This window comes from Poecilia reticulata, chromosome 18, assembly GCF_904066995.2.
Source record: "Poecilia reticulata chromosome 18, P_reticulata-male-v2, whole genome shotgun sequence".
NCBI classification, from domain to species: Eukaryota; Metazoa; Chordata; class Actinopteri; order Cyprinodontiformes; family Poeciliidae; genus Poecilia; species Poecilia reticulata.
Genome location: NC_088847.1, coordinates 6557543 through 6580726, shown reverse-complemented (window position 1 = coordinate 6580726; position 23184 = coordinate 6557543). Strand labels below are relative to the sequence as shown.

Genomic DNA, 23184 nt, shown 5'->3' with positions numbered 1-23184 from the left:
GATAGACTTTCCCAGAAGGGGGAAGTCGAGAGATCCAATCAGAAGCCATGAATACAAATAGGGGGCGGAGCCTGCTCTGCTCACAGTGTGGGAGTCGACGCCATTTCGTGTCAACCGGTTGCAAGGTGCTGCCTACATTCAGCGAGCAGAACAGTAAGCGGATAACCCATCTCCCGAGTAAAACAAGCTTTCAGTTGTTCTCATTTTTAGTATTAAGGTCCTGGTGAGTATTTTTAACGAGAGGTTTTTCGCACCTTTTCCATTTTTTTCTAAATTTTGAAGCGTCTTTGGGATTTTTTTTTTAATGTTATTTTTGTTTTTATTGCAATTTTTCCTGGCTGGTTTTTCCGAGACTGTGTTGGCTGGCTGGCTGGCTGGCTGACTGTTATGGCGTACATTTTGTGACGGCAGTAGAAACAGCTCATAAACTAGTTTGCTGTAACATTCACCTCGGTGTCTTTGCTTTGTTTTTCTATTTTAAACCTCCATTTTTCAGGCATGTTGTGTTCTCTTGTCGTGTATCTGACTGTTGGCTCGTTTTCATGGAGAGAAATGTGGAGGATTGTTCCAGGATGATCTGGACTGCTTTTTTTTTAACCGGCTTGCTCAATCTCTGGAATAAAAATATGTTTTTTATGTTGCTTTTTCATCAGCCAGCCAAAACCTGGTTTACATTTCTTGAAGTAGTGTTTTTCAATTTTCTTTGTAGTGATTGCTGAGGCTTTATGTTTTCCTGCAGAGGAGTGATGTCATTTTTCAGGCATTTTTCAAGGACAACATTTGAACATTTTGCACAGTCAACAAGTTGGAGTTTTCTTTGCATAGGTGCCACAAATTTTGTTCCTTTTTGGCAATATTGGTATATTTAATAAACCTTTTTTCCCCAAAAAGGGAAAGGTACTATTACAGGAGAGTTGTTGAAGGGAGCTTGTGGAGTACAATTTTGATTACCCAGTTTGTTTTTGAGCATATGACAATAAAGTTATTTCTATTTTGAGGTGTGCAGATGTTATGACCTGAGGGCTCACTGAGCTCCAATAGGCCTCAGGGTCTAAATAGCTCTGATACACGGCGATACCTTGCTGCTTATTTGCAAATTCAGTTTGCTTATCTGTGTGAGTGTGACCACAAACAAGGTGGTTTAGCAGGCGAATCAACACTTTAACAGTACTTTCCCCCCAAACAATTGCGTTTTCTTTTGCTTTTGCATATTTATGCAAAGTTTCACCAGCAACAGAGGCACTCATGTGTGTTTTTCCTGTTTTTCCCTCTATATTTTTATTATTTAATTATTTGAATGTTCATAAACACGTCATGCTGTCAACAATTACGAAAACTAGTGACAGACATTGCGTTTTGTCAAGTGCCATTGTTAAAATCATCAATACACCTCAAATATATTGATCAATGTTCCATTTTTTATGGTTTATTAAAGCAACTCATAGTACTTATTAATCAATCAACCAGGTTTATTTGGATTGCATATTTCAGCAATAAGGCTTCATATAAGGCAAAGTGCTTTACATCATATTACTTTTTTATGGCTTAAATGTATGACGATGAACCACTTTAATGAAGGACTATGCAACCAAGAGCAACACTGGTTTTAAAATATGTTTTTGTATTAAACAATAGTTCATTTATGTATTCCATACCGGGTGTTGGTCACTTCACTCCTTTCTTATTTGGTACTTTTGGCCACTTCATACCCAACTTTTTCAGAAACCAAAAGTAGTTCTCTGTCACGGGCCATTTTTTACCTCCTTCAATTCATACCTACTGAACCTTATGAATATTTTGAACTCCCTTTAACAAGCCATAATTTAAAGTCATTTGCTGAGATCTTCTAATAGTCTTATGAGTTTTTGGGGGGTACAAAGTGGAAGTAAGGTGGGACCAGATATCTATGTGGGGCTCTATTACCTCATTTCCACTGAGTGGCACAGCATTGGTCAGTGCAGTTCTGTACACCACCATATGGGTCGGTGTATTAAACCGCCATTTGAACTCTCGCTGTTCAGTTGAGGTTAAACCCCAACGCTCAGCATTGCGTCATACGAGTGTGGCAACAAACGCGACGCAGTAGTATAGCTCATGCTTGATGCCATCAGTGACAACCAATGGACTGTGTTGTGTAACAGCTGTAGTACCACTACAACCATACCATAGCACTTTCTTATGGACCAACAGCTGAAAGGCTGGTCCAAGAAGGGTGTGTTGTAGAGGTCCGTTGAAATTACTTTTACAATGGAAACAGACCCAACAGTGTGAGGAACTGCACTGACCCGTAACCATACCGCTTCCCTCTGACATGAATTCATCTGTACTCTGGCTGCTCAAGCCACCGAGGATGAGCCATGCTAGCTGCAGCAGCTTTCACAGTTGAAGCACCAACACTATATACACACATACCACAGACACAGAAAACTGAGTTATTATATGGATGGCCAACTTTCAGATAATAAAATTATATAAGGCAGTTTATTTATTGGGAAAATGTTCCTTTTTTTAAGTACTGGCTACCCTTTCCATTTATTGTGTAATTTGCTCATTTTAGAGCTCAAATGTGGGGCATAATGTAGATGAAAGATGAATGGAATGGTCCCATATGACAATAGTCCTCATGTTGATATAATCCCACTATACCACATATTGGTATATTGATGTTTTTTAGGCAACGTTCTATAAAGTTATTACTAGTAATAAGTTGCCTGTAGTAGAAAATCATTCGAAAGCCACACAGACCCCCAGTTCATAACCATGTATTAAGAGATTTATCAGTCTCTCTGATCAGATGGCACTCATCAGTTTGGCAATGGCAAAGATTTGTTTCCAGAGGCAGTTATTTTACACCAGCATCAGGGTCAGCTGATTGAGCCGGCAGCTTTACTGTAGCTTAGCAACAAAGCAGCTTAGCATTCTCTTGACCAATAATTAGAGGTGAACCGATCCGACATTAATGTCTTAATCGGGCCCAATATTGAAAAACAATTGAGTATTAGAGACAATGTGCCTGATCCATAAGGGCAAATCTATTCAGTCTAATTTCTATGCTTTGTACTTTGGGCGATGTTTACTAAATCTCAGATATTTGTATCGGTATCGTGAGTGGAAAAAGTGCATCGGTGCCTCCCTACCAATAATACTACAGCGTTGTACCCTGGTGTTTGGCTATAACAGTTTGGATTCAATTGTTCTTAAGCTGTACTCCCTTTTCTTCAAGACATTCATTACAGAAAAACTGACCACACTATTCATTTAACAATCTATCCGAGCAATGACTCCCTATCTGGATCAGTCCAAACCAAGACTGAGCTACTCCATAAACTGATGGGTTTGGAAAACAAACTCCTAAAGGAAAGTGAATGTGTGTAAATCCTGTAGATCCCTGCTTGAACCCCAACACTCCTGTCAGAATTAGAAACACCACAGCCTCTGGTCGCTCTGTCGGGTTGCCAGCTTACAGAGACGTGCTGGCTAAATCATGCAGGGCGAGAGCACAGCATTAAGCTTTGGCCAGACAGTCTGCTGCTAACATGTAATCCCTCTGCTGCTGCTACTTCTTGGTTAGACTGAGGCCTAGCTGGCTGCACTTCTTGCTTTTGTCAAGTGATATCTGCCTCTTGCAATGTGAAATAACAAAGTTTCTGTCAGCAAAAAAAATGCAACTTCATCACACACCTGCTAATTCAGTCAAAGGAATGATTAAATCTACAAAAACAAGATTATAGGCACCATGAAGCATAGAACGCCTCTGGATGTTGTTGGGTTTTTTTCTCTTTAACTGCTGCCTCCATCTGTTTCATAATTATAATGCGCACCCCCACCCCACCGCAGTCTTACATAACTTTGTGACAAACTCAAAGCTCTTTACTCTTATTAAAGCCGAGGCTTCAATGCCAACAGTGAAGCGCTGCGGAGTCTGGAGCAGCAAAGAGAAGTCTCAGAACTATGCAGCTCTTTCATGCAAACAGACGGCAGACAGAAGCACGACAGTATGAGGCTGCATTATTTATTCAGCACAATACGTTAAAAATCGTTCTATTCTAGGGGTGCACCGGTTGCAGGTTTCTGAAAGATCACTGATCTTTAAAAAGGCTAACCTGATGATTTTGGTCAATACTGTTTTTTGGGGGGGTTAGCAACAAGGTTGTTAAGTTGGCAACATTAGAGTGGCTATCATTAACCATGCATGTGTAAACATGACCTGGTGGGCGGGTCTATGAGTCTGTCCTCTCTTATGGCAGAGCAAAAGGCAACAGTGTCTGGTTTTCAGACCTTTGCAGAGGTAAATACAATAGATGGATGAGATTGGTTTCGCATGCAAGTATCGTCCAATCGCCACTTTGCCGGTGCACCCCTGTTTACACTGATGTTGATGCAGTATATATTCTGCATCCCTATAATATATTAACACCGGGTGACTTCTTAAGGCAGTCAGTTGGACTCATGGGGCTACATGATGTTGGGTACACACCAAATGTCTATAATAATGTTGACTATTGATGACTGTATTGTTTGTAAGCAATTCACATTTTCCCCTAACACTTCCCTCCTCCTCCACCAACACAATGTTTGTGATGATGCTAAAGATTTAGTCTACACTCTAAAAATCCCAATGAAATACATTCATTTTAATCTGACAAAATATGGAAAACTTAAAGCAGCATAATTACTTTTGTGTTGTAAAAAGTCAACCCTATGGTGTTGTGTGGTAGACATTTAGATCTAGTCTATTTCTTCTTTTTGCAAGCACTCTCAGCGGTTTTCAAAATAAATTTCAACAAATATCATAGTACAAATCTGTAATTTTGCACCACGTGAAGTATTTATTAGTGGTTAGGCTTATAAATTCAAATTAATTTGTTATTCAATTCACCATTTTCTTTTTTTCCCCCTTTCACCTTGATTTAGCCAAACACATTAGAAAGTGTAGTGAATATTTCCCTCCAGTCACTGACTCCTTCTCTCACGGGTCCTCAGGACTCTCTTCTCTCCAACAGACAGAAAGGCAGGCAGGCAGCCCTCCACCGAGCCGATAAAGACACAATGGAGTGAGTGTTGCTTTCAGACCCCGACCCTCTTCTGCTGTCCATTTTACAGATCCTTGCTTTTATTATGGTAGAGCATCAACACACAGTTTGCGGTGTGAGAATATGCTTCCTGTGTGGGAGCCGTCTTTTTTTTTTTTTTTGCAGGAAACACTTTAGAATTATTGAGCACATTTTTACACACTGAAACTTTATGGCCAAGTTTTAAACTGGTATCAGGAACTTGATGTTTATCAGCTAGCTGTTAGCTAAACTTGATTTTCAAATTAATTTAGCTTACCACAAGAGGGAGACCTTGTAACCTTAGTGCTTCTAATATCCAAATAACAGATTTGATCAACAACAATCTGTTTTTTATCTGCCTCTCCCAGCTGGTCGTCGTCCTCCACCTCCAGCTCCATGGCGAGCAGCAACGTGACCAACAAGAACGACCCCCACTCCCTGAACTCCCGAGTCTTCGTCGGCAACCTCAACACCTTACTGGTCACCAAGGCCGACGTGGAGGCCATCTTCTCCAAGTATGGCAAGATCGTCGGCTGCTCCATCCACAAGGGTTACGCCTTCGTGCAGTACTCCAATGAGAGGAACGCCAGGGCCGCTGTGGCTGGGGAGAATGGCCGGATGATTGTCGGTCAGGTGTTAGGTAGGGGTGATTGACCATCAAGTTGGCAAGGGTTGGAATCCTTCATGTTTTAGATGTATCTCTGCTGTGGAAGACCTAAATCAATTGCTCCACAATTTTTCATTAATCTCTGTGGAGCCCTGATAATTTTCTATCCATCTTATCCAGGTGTGTTAAACTTATAAAAGACAGAAAACATGCATGATAACAACAAACATTTGTCTGATTTTGAACAACACCTATCTAAAAGTCTTGAGAGATTTCCCCAAAGGCTGCTTGATTTCTTGCACAAAACAGCTGAAATACTTAAATCAAAAGGAACCAAATCAAATTTTAACCAGGTGGATGGAGCTTAGATGTTCTCCCGGTGAATATGTGGATCTTCTCTGGGTACTCCCCTCAGCTGCCAGGTGCATGTACAAGCAAATAGCAATTTTTCATCTTTTTGTGTTGTGCCACAGCCTAATCACTATTAGGAAAATACGTCTGTATGTTGTAGCTGGCTAATTTAGCTGAAATTTCCGTTTGACTTGCAGAGTCCTATTTGGTGCTAAGTTTAAAAGACTTTTTATCAGTTTTTAAGGAATCTTAATTGTATTTTATTATCAGCTACTCCAATCCTAGTAGACTGCTGAAGTGTGACCTGGATTTTTCTACGGCAAAAGAAAAGATTAATAACATCTAAATGTGTCTCATGAAATCCTTATTCCATAGCTGTAAACCTCCAAATCAGGATTCTTAATTTTTTCCAAAGTGCCAAGGGCAGCACTCATCAAACGCCTTCTACCAGAGCTTTACTCTGAGTCATGAGTATCTTGCCTTTTAATTTATTTATTGAAGCAGAGGAAATCAAAGCGAAGATTAGTCTTTTTATGATTTTGCCTAAATGGCATGAGCTGTAACATCTGTCTGGTCCATCATTGACATTATGACACTTTGTAGATTTCAAAAGCAAGAAAATCACCATTATTGTGCTGAAAATGCTAGTGTCAAAATTAACATTAATAATGTTGATGCCTAATTTTGTGACAAACTTTGCTTCCTTTAGTATTCTGTAAAATCAAAGAGCCCAGAAAAAGGTATGATACGTCCAAGGACTTAAGTGTTTTATGTTTTATCCCAGTGGTGGTAAATTATGGTCAAGCATCTTCAGAACATCTAGAGCTTGTCTAATATTTAACAGGTTCTGCTAGTTAAAGGATGTTTTGCTTAGAAAAAGATCCAGTGACAGAATTATTGCTCTTTTTTTTGTTTGGTGGAACAGCCGAGTCTCTCTGCTGCCCTCTAGTGCTAAATGTTAAGCATTAAAATAAACCTCCTTATGGTATTTCTCAAGAAGACTACAATAGAAGTTAGTAATATTGTTATATAGTTGTGATCAACTTCTCATTTGAATAAAAAAAAAAAAACACCCTTTCTTCTAAACTTCAGTGTTTTCCTTCCCGCAGACATTAACCTGGCAGGTGAGCCAAAGCCTCGCCGATCGAAGACGGTGAAACGATCAGCAGGAGACATGTACAGGTGTGAATCCCTGCTGCTCAGTTTCTAAATAACAACATAGCAATATATGATTGCATTTGAAATGCTTACTTTAAGGGGTGTTATTGTATACTGTGCTGTTTTCTTCCCTGCAGTTCATCTTTTGATTTGGATTATGATTTCCAAAGAGATTACTATGACAGGTATCATGTTTATTTTTATTATCGAGGATTAAATGTTCACATCTATGTCATTACACTGTCTTGCACCATATACTGTCCAAATATAGTGCATGACATTTCTTCCTTTTTTTCATCTTAACCCTAAACTAAATAAACTACTATTTAGTTCGTTAAATGAGAATGTTGAAGCTTATTTGATGGCATGTAACATCATGTTCCATCACCTTCAGAATGTACCCATACCAGTCTCGGGTGCCTCCTCCCACCCCACCTCCTCTGTCACGTGCCGTGGTCCCCTCGAAGCGCCCCAGGGTGAGTCTGAGTAGCGGGGGAAGCCGAAGGATTAAGACTGCCTTTTCCTCAACCTCCTCCAAGAGCAGCCAGAGGGCCTCCCACACAAGTAGGTCCCAACAGCCGGGCTGATGGATACACGAAGCGGTCAGATTTTCTACCTGTCTTCACTGCATTAAACAAGTGGAACTCCATAAGATTGAAGAGACGAGGGAGCAGCCTGGTTCTCCAAATGAATCAGATTTTCTGACCATCAGTAGAAAAGCTTGGTGGTGTATGGTAATGCAAAGCCAAAGTAGACTTTGGCCAATGCCTCGTGACTACATCTGCAGAAATCATTTTCTTTTGACCGTGATGGACCTTTACCTACATTTGATTGCGAACCTTAAATGTTGATTGTTTGGAAACCTGAAATCCTGCTGCACATTTCTTAAAAGTATCCAAAACCCAAATGAGACCCTAATATTTCCTCAGATGCCGAACAGAACTTGGAGTTTTACCAATCAGCGATTGCCTTAAATGCCCTATGATTGCACAGGACAGTCATTTTGGGAGACTTTACTGTGTATGCACACATATATCAACTGTTGTTTGTCCCACAGTGAGGACGGACGTTTTGCAGACCATCAAGAGAGAGCTGACACAGATTAAGCATAAGGTGGACTACCTGCTGGACAGCTTGGAGCACATGGAGAAGGACCACAGTAAGAAGTCGGGTAGGCCTGCAGATTCATATGTTACTGATAAACTAACTGCATCAATCTTCCCAGAAATGTCATTTGTTTGACCAAAAAACATAAGGTGCCCCATGCACAGTTCACCACTAGTTTATATTTCTGAGTTTTTGTAGTCTGTTCCAAGGAGTGTTTTTTTCCGTGAATCCCACTCAGATGCAGGGGATTTGAGTGGGATTATGATATTTGATAGTTTTTAATGAAGTTCAGGCTGCGGAATCTTCAAGTCTTCCCATAGTTTCTCAATTAGATTTAGGCCTGAAATTTTACTAGGCCATTCTAAGACATGAATATGCTTTGCTCACAGTAACTCTGGCTGTATGTTTAGTGTAACTTTCCTGTTGGAAGGTGAATCTCCTCTGTAGTGTCAAGTCTTCTACTTCTTTCAAACATTGCAAAAGAATATAACAAAATATCTTAAAACACAAAATTTTAACAATTTCAAAGATAAGTTAAAAACAAACAATTAAAGTCTTCACTTTGAGTATAAATCTACCCATTCCATCAATTCAGTGTTATTTCATTGTCCATTATAAGATTCTTTTTAAAATGTACATAAAAGAAAACACCATGAAATTGGTTAGCTGTGTCCAACATGGATTGTATTTGTTAGGTGATGTTCTCTAACAAAGCCTCCACAGAACAACTTGTTAGCTCATAAATATTTCAAATTCATAAATCAAACCCAAATTTCGGTCTCTTTAACTCATTTCTATTTTTTCTACTTGGTTGGATCTATTTTCCTCTCCTTTCCACACAGAGATTAAAAGCTCCAAGCCAGAACCCGGCGAGGTGTCTCCGCTCCACTCATCTACTTCCAGCAAGAAGGAGGGTAGCCTGAAGAGAGCCAGAGGGAGCCAGGAGATGGACGACTCGGAGGAGGACGGAGACCTGCTGGAGGAAGAGGATGAGGTGAACCCAAGCAACAGCAGCTCTTCTACGCCATTTTTGTAGTTCCGTTTTCGTTTAAAAACCCTCCCGCGGTCTTAGAGCGACGCTCGGAAGGAGCGCGCCCGAAACCAGGCAAAACAAAAACCTCTTAATAAGATACGTGAGCTCCGGACCGCGCGCAGGGTAAAAAGCTTGCGGGGTCCAGATGACTCCCTCTATTAATGGTTTTAATTGGTTTTAATGGTTTTAATTACAAAGTTATCTTCTTCTTCTTCTCTGTTGTGTTGAATTCTAATTTTTCTGCTTCTCTCCGCAGGTGAAAAGCAGAGGGCGAGACGAGGACGACGGCGAGCAGGAGGAAGGAGAGGACGACGGCGACAGCACCAACGAAGACGAGTCCTGAACGGGTTATGGAGAAAACACACAAACCCGAACAAAACAAGACGTGTGTTAAACCTTCTCCACGCCACAGTTATCTGCTCGTTTCTGATAATAAAGTGATAGAATTTTTACACAGCTTTGACTTTCCTGCAGATTAGAAGTGAATTCCTCTTTGTCTCCTTTTTTTTATTAAATGTTTCATGTGTTTCCTCTGAATGGCCCTCTGCTGCTAGTAGACAACTGTAGTTTTCCCTGCATTTGGTGAAAATTGAAGTTGGGCAGATGAGAAATGTAAATTATTTCATGTTTGGGAATTTTGCTGCGTGTTTAGCTTACAGATAGCTGAAAGTTTTTAGGGTATGGTGTAAAACAACACTTTCTCACTGGCCCACCTACCAGCATTATGCTAATATTAAGTGCAACTTCTTCCTCACTTAGAGATATTAAGATTTACTGTACAACAAAAAGAACTGCTCTTTTTTTTTTCATCTAAAATCTGTTTTCTTGCATGTGTTCTGTTTTGTTAGTTGATAATTTTAATGTCTTTTTTTGACTGTTGACCTGAGTAAAATGATATAAAATTGCTGCAACCATGTTTCTAAAACCTTAAAAAAAATGACTGCTAATCCTGCTGCAACGCTGCATCCCAGCCAGCAGGTGGCAGCGTGCACCAACTACTACTGTTTGTGTTCCTCAGACAATCTCTCCTCATTTTTGCTCCCAAGATAAAACGTGATCACGCACATAGTCCACACTTCCCCCCTAGACAAATTCTATTGGTTTAAAATGTCTTTTAACCAGAACTGACTTCGGTCCAACTCCGCTATCTTCCATGTTCACCTGTATGTTTCCTTCTTGACTTCACAGCCAAATAAAGTTTTATCCTGTTCTGATTTGTTTTCTTTGTGTTCTATTGTTGGGGCTAAAATGCTTAATTTCTTCGAGCGTAAACAGCAGGGTTGTCCAGATACGATCCCAGGAATCACCTCTGGGTTCAATCACAGTATCTTTAAAAGATCACCTTGAGGATGCAATTCCTGCTTAGTCCGCTTTAAATCAAACTCCATTTTCTTCGTCTAGGTTTGTTTGGGGAGATGTGAATGTGCAACTGAAGTCTGGTATGCCTAAAATTCTAGGTTTTGGTTAAGTTAAAGTGAACTCTGATGCAGTTAGAATGCATATATATGAATGCTACCAGACCGGAGACCGTTCCAAAAGCAGTAAGCTGACTACAACACAGGGCATTCTGGGTAAATACAGACTAAACAACTCACAAGTCTAGGAAATTAACTAGCTTGTGGTCTTTCGTCAGATACAAAAAAAATCCAACAACTCCTAAAATCTGATGCTACTCCACTTTTGTTTAGTGTTTGTGAAGAAGGAAGTTGTTCTCCTGTCTTCTTCAGAGGTTTTCATGTCATTTCCTTCAGTAGTTCTTGGTGTAGCACCACCACAGGTGAGAGGGTGAAGGAACAGGTTTCTCAAAGGGTTTTGGTTCGTTTGAGACAGTAAAGTGTGAAAGCGAGCTGCTCGTGACAGCAGATAGGCGTAAGAGTATAGATTTATTGGTAAATTGGGAGTTTTTTTGCCTTTGTGCTTGTGTCATGTTACTTATTCTGCATCATGTAGGAGAGCGGTGAGTGCACAGAGCAACTGAAACACTGTTTTCAACGTTTGACATGCAAAAGAAAATGGTAAGTTTATGAAGTGCAAGTAAGTTTTTCATAAGTTTTATCTGCCAGTGATTAAATGGAACTTCATTGAAATATGGTATGAGCCAAATTTCCAGAGTGGAGGCATGCTAGCGCTATATGAGCATACTAGCACTTTATTAGCTTGCTAGCAAGTGCTACATTTATGTAATCACTTGCGCCAAATGTGAGAGTACAAAAAACAGTGACGATGTGTTTTGACTAAAACTGTTTTTAAATGCATCATAAGACTGAAAATTCAGGAGAGGCGTTTTCAGGACATAGCGGTTTTAAAAAAACAAGCTAAACTTGCTAAATAAATGCACTGAAATAAAAGCTATTTGCCATTTTATAAAGTTTGACAGCAGCTTGGTCACAACAGCAAAGTGCGCTTATGAACACGAAAAAGGTGAACATTTTAAAGAGGTAAACATAGTTCATACATGTCCCCAGATCTGTCTTTTTCCATCTTACATAACTAGGAGTATAATTTTGGAAACGGCACTTCCTGAGTTGTAAACAAGGATAAAGTTGCATAGGAAACCAGTTTGTAGGCTGCAGACCACAACTTTACTCCTGCATATATTTATACACATTCTGACCGGAATACACATACTGAATTGTGAATTATGCAACGCAGTGTAGCACAGAATTCAGCTTCGGCTTTTATTCAGTCTTTATAATGAGCAATTGTCAGAAAATGTCCAGTATTTGAACACATTTTACCCTCCTGCCTGAAAAACGCCTCCTTACAGCTATGCAATATGCTGCCAGAAATCTTTGGAGGACCTTGGAATTTGGAGAAAGAAACAGGAGAAGGAGGGAAAAAAAATCAAAGAGGCATGCTAAAAGGCGAGAACTAAGTCGATAAGAAGCGCTCTTCTCGCAGGGTGAACTGTGATTAACAGGGGAAGGGGAGAGAATGAAAGCAGGGATGAACAGGCCACAGAGGAGCAGGGACAGATGGAGGGGCAGCCAACAGATGGAGAGAAGGCAGAAAGAGCGGAAAAGATTTCTGGCCACTCGCTCGGGGGGGAGAAGCTGAAGAATGTGGAAATGGTGTAACAGTTGGAGCGAACCCTCGCAGGGCTGTGGCCTCTGTTTGCTGCACTGCTGGATGCTCTTTTACTGCACAGCTAACCTGACAAAACAGGGATATTTGCAACAGTCTGGAGTCATTGAGCGTCTTTTAAAGAAGCAGTGTTGTGTTAAAATGGAATTTTCTGAGCTTTGCATCATTCTATAATGTTATTCCCATATCAAAAACTCCACATATTTGGAGTGTTGCCTTGATCCTTTCATGCATGTTTGAGAAATCCTTTAATCTCCATGGCAACCATTCAGCTGTCCTGAACACCTGGGTGGACCTAGCCCCTCCTTCAATGACACAGCTCCTCCTCTGCGCTGCAGTTTCCAAGTTTCAGAGCTTCCGCCTCACAGAGCAGCCCTCGCTCCCCCACGACTCCTCCACTCAGCTCCTTCAGACTAGCCAGCAACAATAGGCAAACATCTGCTGAGCTCATAATATGAGCTACTTCTCAGAGTAACGCTAGTGAAAACATTGTTAAAGGGTTAAAAATCAATTGAAAGGTTTGAAACCTTAGAGGGAACCCACACGAGGTGATGTCAGATCACACTGGGTCGGATCAGATGACATCTCAGATCCCGCGGGCCGTCTGCCATATCATTAGCACGGCCGCATGACAACTTCAGAAATTATAGCAAGACGATACACACTAGGAGCACGAGATTCTGCTGAACTTAAAGGCTTTGAATCTGGAGCTCTTACGGGAACAAGCTCCGCCCACAAATGCATATTTCTCACAAATGTGCCACAGTTTAAGAGGAAATAAATAGACTTAGAAAATGTATACAGTTTACTGCCAAAAAGCGTTGTTGCAACATTGCCAACATCCACAAAAAAATCGATTGACCAAAATAACTTTCCTTACACACTTTCTGCTGAGTGCAAACTGGGCAACATTTCTTGTCTCATAGCAGTCGGCTCGTCCTGGTACAATGACGGGGGGTGGGGGGCTTAGTCAAAGTATTAATGGTTATAATTCATTTGGTTGTGACAGCTGAGCCCATGCACTGTAAGCATCCTGGCTCAGCTGGCGTACATCAAAGTGGCCAAGCCATTAATAGTGCTGTTAGTAACACCAGAGAAAGTCAAATATTCCTAATAGCCTTCTCAGGATGCTTCCTGCTGGGCTGTATTCAGACACCTGCGGGGAGTGAAGTGTGCTTGTTAAAGTAATTGCAGATAAGCCGTTTCAATAGAAAGTGTATCCGTTCGCATCAGCTGACGATGTTATCTGTTTCTGAGGGGTGAAAACAATATTGATTGTATTTAATGGTACAGGAGCATCGTGAGGAACGCATAAAGTCACAATTTTTTCCACTCTCTGTGAATATGTCTTAAATCATTGATTTAAATTGGGTTTTATTCACTTACAATATTGCACATTTATTCTTTCATGTTCTTCGTTTTATTTGGGTGTTCTGTAGATAAAACCGGAGATTTTCACACCCTCCAAATTCACGATTTACTTTGTGCAGGAAGAGTATTTATATCCATTCAACTTTGTGTGCTGCGCTCTTGATCAAAGTAAAGAGTTTGCTTCACATGCCGGTGATTCAAAATGCTAAAAAATAGAAAAAGGAGCTGGAGACCAAAAAAAAAAAAAAAGCGACTCAAAATTGCATTTAAAAATGAAATGGGCCACAACCTTGAAAAATCAAAATCTTCACATAAATCTGACGTCACAATTGCAAAGTACAGAAAACCTCCTGGTCTTTTAACATAGCAGAATTACTGAGCCTTCTATTGCTATCTCCTCTGCAGCTAAACACAACAAGGCACCACTTGGGGGGGAAAAAAAAAAAACAGCCACTCCCTCAAAGCTGCTTTTGCAAGCTGGTGCTCAGAGAAAGATTGCACAACAAGCATAGTGTGATGTATGTCACAGCAGTGCATAAAACTGACATCTGCACTTCCCTGCACCGACGGGTTCCCATGAGGTTAGCAAGAAACTAACCTCATGTTGCAGAACTGAAGAAATTCTTCATCTTTCTTACCGAGGGTTAGGGAAATGGATCCAGCTTGGTTTTGAGGAAAGCACAAAGACGTGAGGGCGGTATTGGATATCTTACTGTCAATACTCTGCGAGAAAACTAATAAAACCGTTCACCAAAAGGTCGAACCGTTTCCTGAACTGCAAGCTGAACCTGAACTGGTGAGCATTGATTTGGCGACATGTAGGTGAAGGGGCCATGTGAAGGTTGTGTTGAAAATGGACTGACTAATACAGAAGCATCTGCATAAATGCTGACTGCAGGATGATAGATAGGGTGCAACACAAATATGGTGAACGTGCAGCACGTCGCGCAACCTCCCAGGTGGGCGAAAACCGATGTAAAGAAGGCGGCAGGGGGAGAGGGAGGAGATAAAAGAATGGCTTTACTCTGAGCTACTGCAAGGTCACCGTAGCGATGGGAAGAGGGGGAAGGGAACAAGCGAAGGGATGTGGAAGAGAGGAGAACCGAGCGAGGAGCATTGCGAGACTGCAGAATGGTTGAGAAACAGAGGGAGGGACGGAGGGAGGAGGAGAGCCGGAGGTGTGTGGAGCCCGGAAGCCCCAAGGGTGATTTATCGACTCTGCTGGGAACTCTCACAATGAAAGTCTACATATGTGACAGAAATCTGAGAAATAAGAACAAAAACAAAGCATAATGACAGAGACATAAAAGCGGCAGAGCGTGTGTGAGTTCGAATTGGGCGAGTGCGTACTTGTCGTGTGTGCGTGTCCTAGTGTGTGAGAGAGGGTTAGGAAAACGGTGAAATCTGAGTTACACATCAGGAGGAGAGAAGAATAATCCCAGAGGTGGGTATCTGCTCAGTTTCAAGCCAAACAGTCGACGCTGCAGGCGCATGGCTGCGTGTTTGTAGAGAAACAGCGCCGTGCTGGATCCCGGTTCTTTTTGGTTAAAAATGCGCAAGCCGAGTCTGATCGGGTGGAGAATGTCTGCGAACAATAATGTTCTTGTCTTGCCTCAGATTCTGGAATTGGATCTATATCGGAACTTTAACTGGGACATTTGAACACAAGTGCCATTGTAGCTTTGTCTGTATGTTAGGGTCAGTCTCAAATGTTTTGCAACCACAAACAGTTCTTTTTTTTGCAGAAAAGACATGGATTCAGCACTTCATTGTTCCTTGAGGAAGAAATGAATCCCTACAGCATAATGGTGCCACTGCCATGTTCCACCTTGGGGCTGGGTGTGCAGTGTAAAACATAACGCCTGAGACCTATGAGACCTATATGAGACCTTAAGGTTGTTGCATCACAAAATGTTCAGTGACTTTGGGAATTTTTGTCCTTACTGTGTTTTTTTTGTTTGTTTTTTTAAATGTAGGTAACGAGAGAGGGGGAAGACGTGCTGTAAAGGTCATCAGGTCAGGACTCAAACCTGTGACGGCCGTGTTGAGGACTGAGGCCGCCATTCGTAGGTTGGGTTTTACACCTGCACCACCGCAGCACCCTATCCTCACTTGTTGTTCTTATGTTGCTTCTGTCACAACCTTAGATGGAGGAAGATTGTTTTTGAGGCTCCTTTTGTCATGGGTTGTGGGAAACCTCTAACCCACCAACAGGAAACAAAGGTCCAACAAGTTCATTTAGCAATCTGGAAAGTCTCGAGGTCTGAGGTGTTCCTTTAACTCTGGCTGGTGAATCACTGGGAAAAAGTGGAATGGGAATGAATCCTTCAGTCCTACTTCTGAGGTTGAGGCTTGACAATAGGAAGATCCGCAAAGCATCGGACAGTGAGGTTAATTCATGATGGAGGGAGGACAGGTGAGACTTTGGAAGTTGTCAGAACAACCAGAGTAATACGCAAAATACAAGTAATACGCAAAGGTAGATTCAGTCAACCTTTGCGTATTACCTGTCTTTTTGATCAGCTTAGTTGGAGTTTCGTCACATAACTTTGCACTCTGCACATTTTTAAATTAACTGAACTTACTTTAACTCTATAAAGTGAAGCCCCGCTGTATCGGTGTGAGCTTCATGAGCTTCTTGTGTTTTGAACGTTAGAATTGTGCAGTGGTTGCCCCAGGACTCTCCCTGTAGCTGGGGTGAATATAAATGAGAGAAATGGGGCGTCCACCAAACACAAAGAGGACAAAACACAAAGAAGAAGAAAAGGAGGAAGGTGAGAAAGAGGAGCAACAACTGCTTTTGGCCTCATGTTTCTCGGTGGGGGATGTGCAGGGAAGGAGGAAGTTAGCTTGTCTTCCTCCTCTCCATCTCTCTCTCTCTTTGTAACCTTTCAAACATGCTAGAGCATTTTTGATTTACAGCTATCACTTCCTACAGCCCTGTTCTCAGTTTCAGCAACATTATGCTTCTTATTTTAACATCCCCTTTGCGTCTTATCGCTCTCCCCTTTCTCTCATCTCTCCATCTTTTTTCTCACTGCGGGGTGATTGGAGAATGATCTGACTGTTTCTGTGGATTAGGTGTGACCCTGGAGGTGTTTCTTCTCAGAGTTAATCTGCTCAGTACAGAGAAATCTGATGATACTCTGTAACCCAATCATACATACAAGTTGCTTTAACACTGAATGAGCATCATGTTGTCATTCTGAGATTCTCTGCTCTAAGCGATATAGCTTCTCACAGGAACAGCTCAGATGGAACGTTAGGCTGTTTTCACAGCTGAAAGTCTGGTAGACTCAGTTTGATAGAATGGACACGTTTGTCACATTTTCACTAGGTGCTGTTTGCTTTCCCATTGCATTGTGTCAAATGAACTAAGCGCTTTGAAAAACCTGTTTCACCCCCTCACCTGTGGTGGCGCTGCACCAAGAACTGCTGAAGGAAACAATGACACTGAGCACAACTTCCTTCTTTACAAAACGTAACCAAACATTTAGATTTTAGCAGTTGTAGGATTTCTCTTTTGTCGTTGACAAAAGACTATGAACAACTTCAAGCCAACCAAATAAACCAAATAAAATAAATAAGTAAAATTTCTCCCACAAGCGCTAGACACAAATGTTTGTTTTGGAGCAGTGTCTGGTTCGCTTGGCGTTCACATATGCATTTGAACTGCACCAGAGTTCACCTCAACTGAACTGAGACCTGGGTTTTTAGTTAGACCAGAGAAACCGGTCGCTCAACGGTACACAAATTACATCACCATCACAGTGAGGAACACGCAACCACCTTGGCTAGAACCGAACCAAACATTAACCGTCTAGAGTGAGACTTGACAATGGAGGAGCTTTTTTGTGCTAGAATGGCCCAAACTCAATCATGAATCTGTCTCAATTTTTGCAAAGAAAAGTTTACAGAAACTCTCCATCTGCGGGGAAACATTTTATACTCTAGAGGTGCAAAACTGGTAAAGAAACTTACACCTGTCCCTACAGATTAAGGTGATTCTTCATGGTATTGATTCATGGGCTTTACTAAAAAAAAAAAAAAAAGATTGAAAACCACACATCTTGTTCTTTTCACTTCACAACTAGGTACTGCTCTGTGCTGACCCGTATCACGAAATCCCAATAAAATATCTCAAATCATGTGGACGTAGTGTGAGAAAATGTGAAAAGGCTCGAGAGCTCCAGATAATTCAGTCCCACCGCCGTAGATTGTGTCCACATACAGTTGGCAGCAGCCTCGTGCAGCATGTGGTATTTTTCACCTACTTGTGCAACAGAACAGTGTAGCAGTCTAATATTAATTTGATACATATCCACTAAAAATAAACACAGCAGCACCGAGTCACAGTGAGCGGCAGAACGTCTCTGTCCATACGGTGGAAGCTTGCCTCCTCGTTTTGTAACATCTTTAGGCCCGGCGCTGCTTTCCAAGTTCCAGCGCATTAATATTCATCAGGATAGCTTTAATCTCTCGAAAGTGGGTTATTTGCAAGTGGTAGATGTTTCTCCTCTATCCTCTCTGCCTCATTCCCCTGATTAACTCTGCTCCTGTGTCTCAGTGTGATTATAAAAAGGAGTGGGGGGAGGAAAAAAAAGTGCATATTCATGTGGAATATGGGAAGGGAGGTGTGTGTGTGTGTGTGTTGAGGGGGGAAAGAGTTGTATAAGAGATTTAAAGTGGGTGACAGCAAACAAGGGAGACAGAATAAAAGAGACAGCTCTGACGTCACGGGCGCTTTAACTAGGTCAGGCATGAAGTTGTGATGTCACTTACTCCGGAGCCATCCCACTGGGCCAATCATCTGCAGGGACACGCCCCCTTTTGTTTCCCCCAGCCGCACCCCCAACCTCTGCGCTGGTTTCCAACAGCTGCCTAGAATCACACATAGAGATGCACACACATCTATACCGTCCTGCGGCTGTAAACATGGATACAGCCGGGGCTTCTGGGAGAACAGAAGAGGGGCTGATCCACAACGAAAGTTAAAAATGACACCAGTATCTCAGCTGCAGATGCTTAAATAGAGCATGGGGGGAAAGATTCAATGCTATTCTCTTCAGATTGTCATGTATTTATTCATCTAAAACAGTGTGTCTGCTTGCTTTGTGGTGATTATTACTATTTCTATACATCTGATGGGCTGTTCAGAGAGCATACAGCAGTTCACTAAATCACAGCTCCAGAATCTCTTTGCCCCAAACAAAGTTGTGTATGCCTAATTCAAACCCTCCTCGGTAAAATTAGCTCAAAGTTGTTTTTTTTTTGTTTTTTTTTGTGAGGGTATAAAATGTTTCTACTTTTAGGACTAGGTTTAAAGCTGGTCTTTCTAACACCATAATGCCTGAATTTATTTCCAATTTTACAATAACAAAAATTACTTTTGGTGTTTTTGCTGTCGATCAGACGTTTTAAAAACAGGCATTATTACCGACCAAGATCAAGACCCCATTTAGTGTCCCCAACGCAGGAAATTTGTCTCAGTAATGATTAATCAGAAGGTACTAAAGTGCAGTTTACAGAACAAGCAAAATGCAAACGTAAGCAGATTTTTGACCAGTCTTGGGTGAAAAAGGGAAGAATCGATTTCTCAACAGTGACCTAATGTGACCTTCACAATTTCTAGACCTCAACACCACTGTGAATGAAAACTTTTCCATTTTTTTTCTGTTTTGTGACATAATGTTTCTAAATACATTTGAACTCTATAGGACTAGTGGAAACTGTGTAACCCCTTGTCCAATCGGAACAACGTTCAGCAAGCCTTTATGAGTTTGACCCTGAGAAAAATCTGCAATTATTTTTTTTCCCCAGTCTTCATTCTTCTTCCCTTCTCGCTCCTCCGCTTCATCTCATACGTTTCAGCTCGCTAAGCCTCTTCACCATCTCAGACGGAACCAAAGAGGACGTCTGCGGCGCGCATGGGGAGCTATTTTTGATGTTCTTTTGACTCCCAGCATCAAACAAATCCACTTGGCCTTCATCAGGACTCGATAGTGAAGCATTCAAGCCTCGGTTTGTGTGGAAGAGAGTGGCTGCGTCTCAGGGATGGAGAGATTTAAACAGCTGCACGCAGAAACTGACTCGTCTGTGTAAAGACTTCATTTGACAGGGACGTAAAGGGAATAAAAATACAAAAAACACGTTGCGAGGTTGATGCTTTTAAGATCTTTTTTTAATGACACGCAGAAGTATCTCACGATAACAAAGAGGGAAATGAAACCCCGATACTGTCAATCTAATTATCACTCTACATGCAAAGATCAGGTGATCTGTTTCTTTTCTGTGCAAAAAGCTGTGCATGCTCTCACCTTACGTGTTAGCAGATCCAATTAGCCAGAAATTAGCATTCACGAAGTGCAACAAACACCGCAGTTGATTGTGTCAAGTTCACATCATCTCACGTGATTTGGAGTCCCAGATGTAGAGCCAAAAGTGATTTTGACATATATATATATATATATATATATATATATATATGAGGGATTGTGGTGGACGGTTCCAGATACCGTCCACCTGGAACCTTTGGATGTAAAAAAAGAAAAATTAAATGTATATAATTAATTCCCAGCCTTAGTTGTGACAATGTTTGATTGCATAAAAGCAGTTCAATACTCGTTCTGAACCACTTACTTGGCTTGTATAGCTTAGCTAGCTTGTATGGCTAACTCTAGCGTATTCTGTACATATTTTCCTTTGAAATAAATAAACAATAGCAACAGCTTACCTTACTGCAATAATAGTGATGGGGTTTGTTGATTTTCACACCTCGTTTTTCATGACCAGAAATGTTTAAAAATAACTATTTGTTCACCTTGTAAGAAGGTCAAATTGTTGTAGCATTCCTTCAGTGAGTCGGCCACTAGAGAGCAACATCAGGTTGGGGAGGGTCAATGCTGCTTTTGTGTCTCCCACTAAAAATAAAACTACTTTCCTTCATCGGCCTTTCTCTGGCATCTAATTAAAAAAGTTTACACCATAATAAGGCTGTGACGGAAAATTTTTTAGCGGTTTTTCACTTTGGTCTTAGAAAATGGTGAGTGTCTTATCATAGCGCATGAAGCTAAAAACAAACATCACTTTCCTAAAGCAACAGAGGCCATGTTTCAAATCAGTCTTGAAATAGGCAGCTGTGTTACATTACGGTGCCAGTACACAGTGTCTGTGCTATTTGTTCTCTCAAGCTATTTATCACAAATTACAGTAATACTCGTGGGTCTGACGTGTATCATGTCTATCTACCAGCAGAAAAAGAGACCAGATGGTGTGATTAACATTCTAGGGTAGTAAGACATGGCGGTGAGAAAAGAAAAGGGCCTCTGCATGTGCATATAACCGTCCAGTCTGAAAATAACCATTTCACAAGACAGAGCGCAGAACAGAATGACATGTCCATCAAAGGAATTCGTCCTGACAGTTCACGAAGGAACGAGCTGATAATTCACAAGAGTCAGCTCTTCTTTTTCTGATATCATCCAGAGGCAGGTGTGGCTCTGCATAAATGCAAGTCACAAGTTTTATAATTTGATGTGATTCAGCAAAATTCTTACATTTTTACCTGGTCGTCTTTTTTTAAAATTATTTTGTGATGCTGGCTTCAATACCCTGAGAGTTCTAAGTATGTCCCAGTTTTGACTAAATGTGGGGGAAAAAAACATCAAAAGCATCATTTGCCAAATGGAAACGTTCTCTGGCAATGACTGAGAACGCAGACTTATTAACAGACTCAAAGTGCTTTGCACATGAAGGTGTGGCCTCAGTTGGTAATTAAATGTGAATGCTGTTAATTGCTCCGGATAACTGTGTTGCATGTAGGTAAAAGGTCAAAGGAAGTCACTGAAGCTAAATCAAAGAGTGACCTTCTAAAATGACTTGATTAAAGGGAGAACACACCCACCACAGGGCTGTGGGAAAGTATTTGTCTCCTCACAGATTTTGTTTTTGATTTATTGTCAAAAAAACAAACAACCTAGTTCAATACAAAAAAATCATTTCTAACAATGCTGCTCAATTTTAAGCGAACCGATCTGCCTGTATGAATAAGTAATTATCCCCTAAACCTAAAAACTGGTTACCTTTTTATTGCCCCAATGAATATCCTTGTGCATATTCAATAACTGGAAATAATTTTGGTTGGACCATGCGGTAGACTTTTGTGTCACTTTCCTTACTATGATTTGTTTTACTTTGCAACATTGGAGGAGTATAAACTGTCACAATCCACGAGAGTTAGTCTTATTTGTCACATATGGTGTTCCGTGCACCATATGTGTTTCAATATGCCACGTTAACATTTGTTGTTTTTTCACTATTTTCCCCTCCTTTCTCCTTTTCCTACTCATGATCCTTCCACAGCTGCATTCATTTAATCTGGCTTACCAACGTTTCCATAATCACCTCAGCGGCAGCTAATGTCTGTGCGATGAGGGCACTCCTTGTCAGATCCTTCCGTAGTCATTCTTTCTTCATTTGTGGTCTGGACCTTTGTTTTTCTTTTCAATAAATTACTACAGGAAGAAGAAACAGATTAAATGTGTTTTGTTTTTTCATCAAGTGGCAAAAATGAGACATGGAAAGAGAGAAAAACTGAGGATGACTCATGTCTCAGTAACAAAGTATACGGTACTTGCAGACAGTTTAATTTGAACACTATGCATCTGAGCGATCAAAGACCACTGTGTTGCAGATAATTCATTTATATATTTTTTTCCCCACAGACATCAAAGAGTTATCGGTAATGAAACTCGTCTGGAATCTGAAAAGAACTTGCCACATTGTTGAAATTTGGATAATGAATGTGACCGTCTCCCTCGAGCCAAACAAGAGTCAAACACACAGGATCAGCATCCAGTCAGGAATCTTGTTAGCAAAAACTGAGAAAAGTAATATTTTAGAAAGTTGAATTTACATTCAAATGCTGGAAGAAATAATACAAAGACAAACAGTCTTACCATTTTTGTTTGTTACACAAATAGAATCAGCAACGTAATTACTCCTTGCCATGTACACAGTAATGTTTTGCAGGTCTGCCCGGTCTTTTAAGTGTGTGTGTGTTGCCTTTAATGTGCTCTCGGTTTGAACAGTGTGTGTGAACTGGTTCGTGGGAGTGGAAGTCACAGTGTTCTGTTATGTTACACTAAGAAAAATGTCAGGGAAAAAAAAACAAAAGAGAAAAAATCCTGATAGAAAATCACCAGAATGTTTTCTGTTAATTGTAAGGACATTTCCGTCAACTGTAAAACATATTTTTACCATCATTTAACAGTTTGTCAATTTATTCACATTTCTGTTAATCCAAAACTGGAATTGTTTGTGTTTTTTGGAGAATATTTTCTTAGCCCCAACAATAGAGTAAAATCTTTCTCAAAAACTTGGACTTAGCTAAAGTTGCCCTTGGTTCACTTATGCTAAAA

General features: G+C 40.8%; 1 protein-coding gene and 1 long non-coding RNA gene across 6 annotated transcripts; both read left to right on the top strand.

Annotated features, from left to right (window-relative positions):
* Window positions 1-32: 32 nt before the first annotated feature.
* hnrnpcb (heterogeneous nuclear ribonucleoprotein C b) lies at window positions 33-10524 on the top strand. Of its 5 annotated transcripts, none has more exons than XM_008435192.3 (9): window positions 86-153; window positions 4984-5054; window positions 5423-5694; window positions 7122-7194; window positions 7308-7355; window positions 7565-7734; window positions 8228-8341; window positions 9120-9271; window positions 9567-10524. In XM_008435192.3, the coding sequence occupies exons 2-9, from the start codon at window positions 5050-5052 to the stop codon at window positions 9651-9653; spliced, it is 921 nt and encodes a 306-aa protein (XP_008433414.1). In that variant the 5' UTR covers window positions 86-153; window positions 4984-5049; the 3' UTR covers window positions 9654-10524. The 5 variants fall into 5 exon arrangements, with proteins under 5 accessions (XP_017166006.2, XP_081456011.1, XP_008433414.1 ...); XM_008435191.2 differs by having other exon boundaries at window positions 94-223; XM_008435190.2 differs by having other exon boundaries at window positions 120-825.
* A 2366-nt stretch (window positions 10525-12890) lies between these two features.
* Window positions 12891-22501, top strand: LOC145548840 (uncharacterized). The gene is made up of 3 exons (XR_014084831.1): window positions 12891-14561; window positions 15511-15604; window positions 15742-22501. It is a non-coding gene; the product is annotated as an uncharacterized LOC145548840 (long non-coding RNA).
* Window positions 22502-23184: the final 683 nt, after the last annotated feature.

Excerpts from the sequence above, each read along its gene's own strand:
- hnrnpcb (XM_017310517.2), top strand. The coding sequence starts at position 48 with ATGAATACAAATAGGGGGCGGAGCCTGCTCTGCTCACAGTGTGGGAGT. Across the intron at positions 5,695-7,121 it reads GATTGTCGGTCAGGTGTTAG|ACATTAACCTGGCAGGTGAG; the intron begins GTAGGGGTGATT and ends TCCTTCCCGCAG. Across the intron at positions 9,272-9,566 it reads TGCTGGAGGAAGAGGATGAG|GTGAAAAGCAGAGGGCGAGA; the intron begins GTGAACCCAAGC and ends TTCTCTCCGCAG.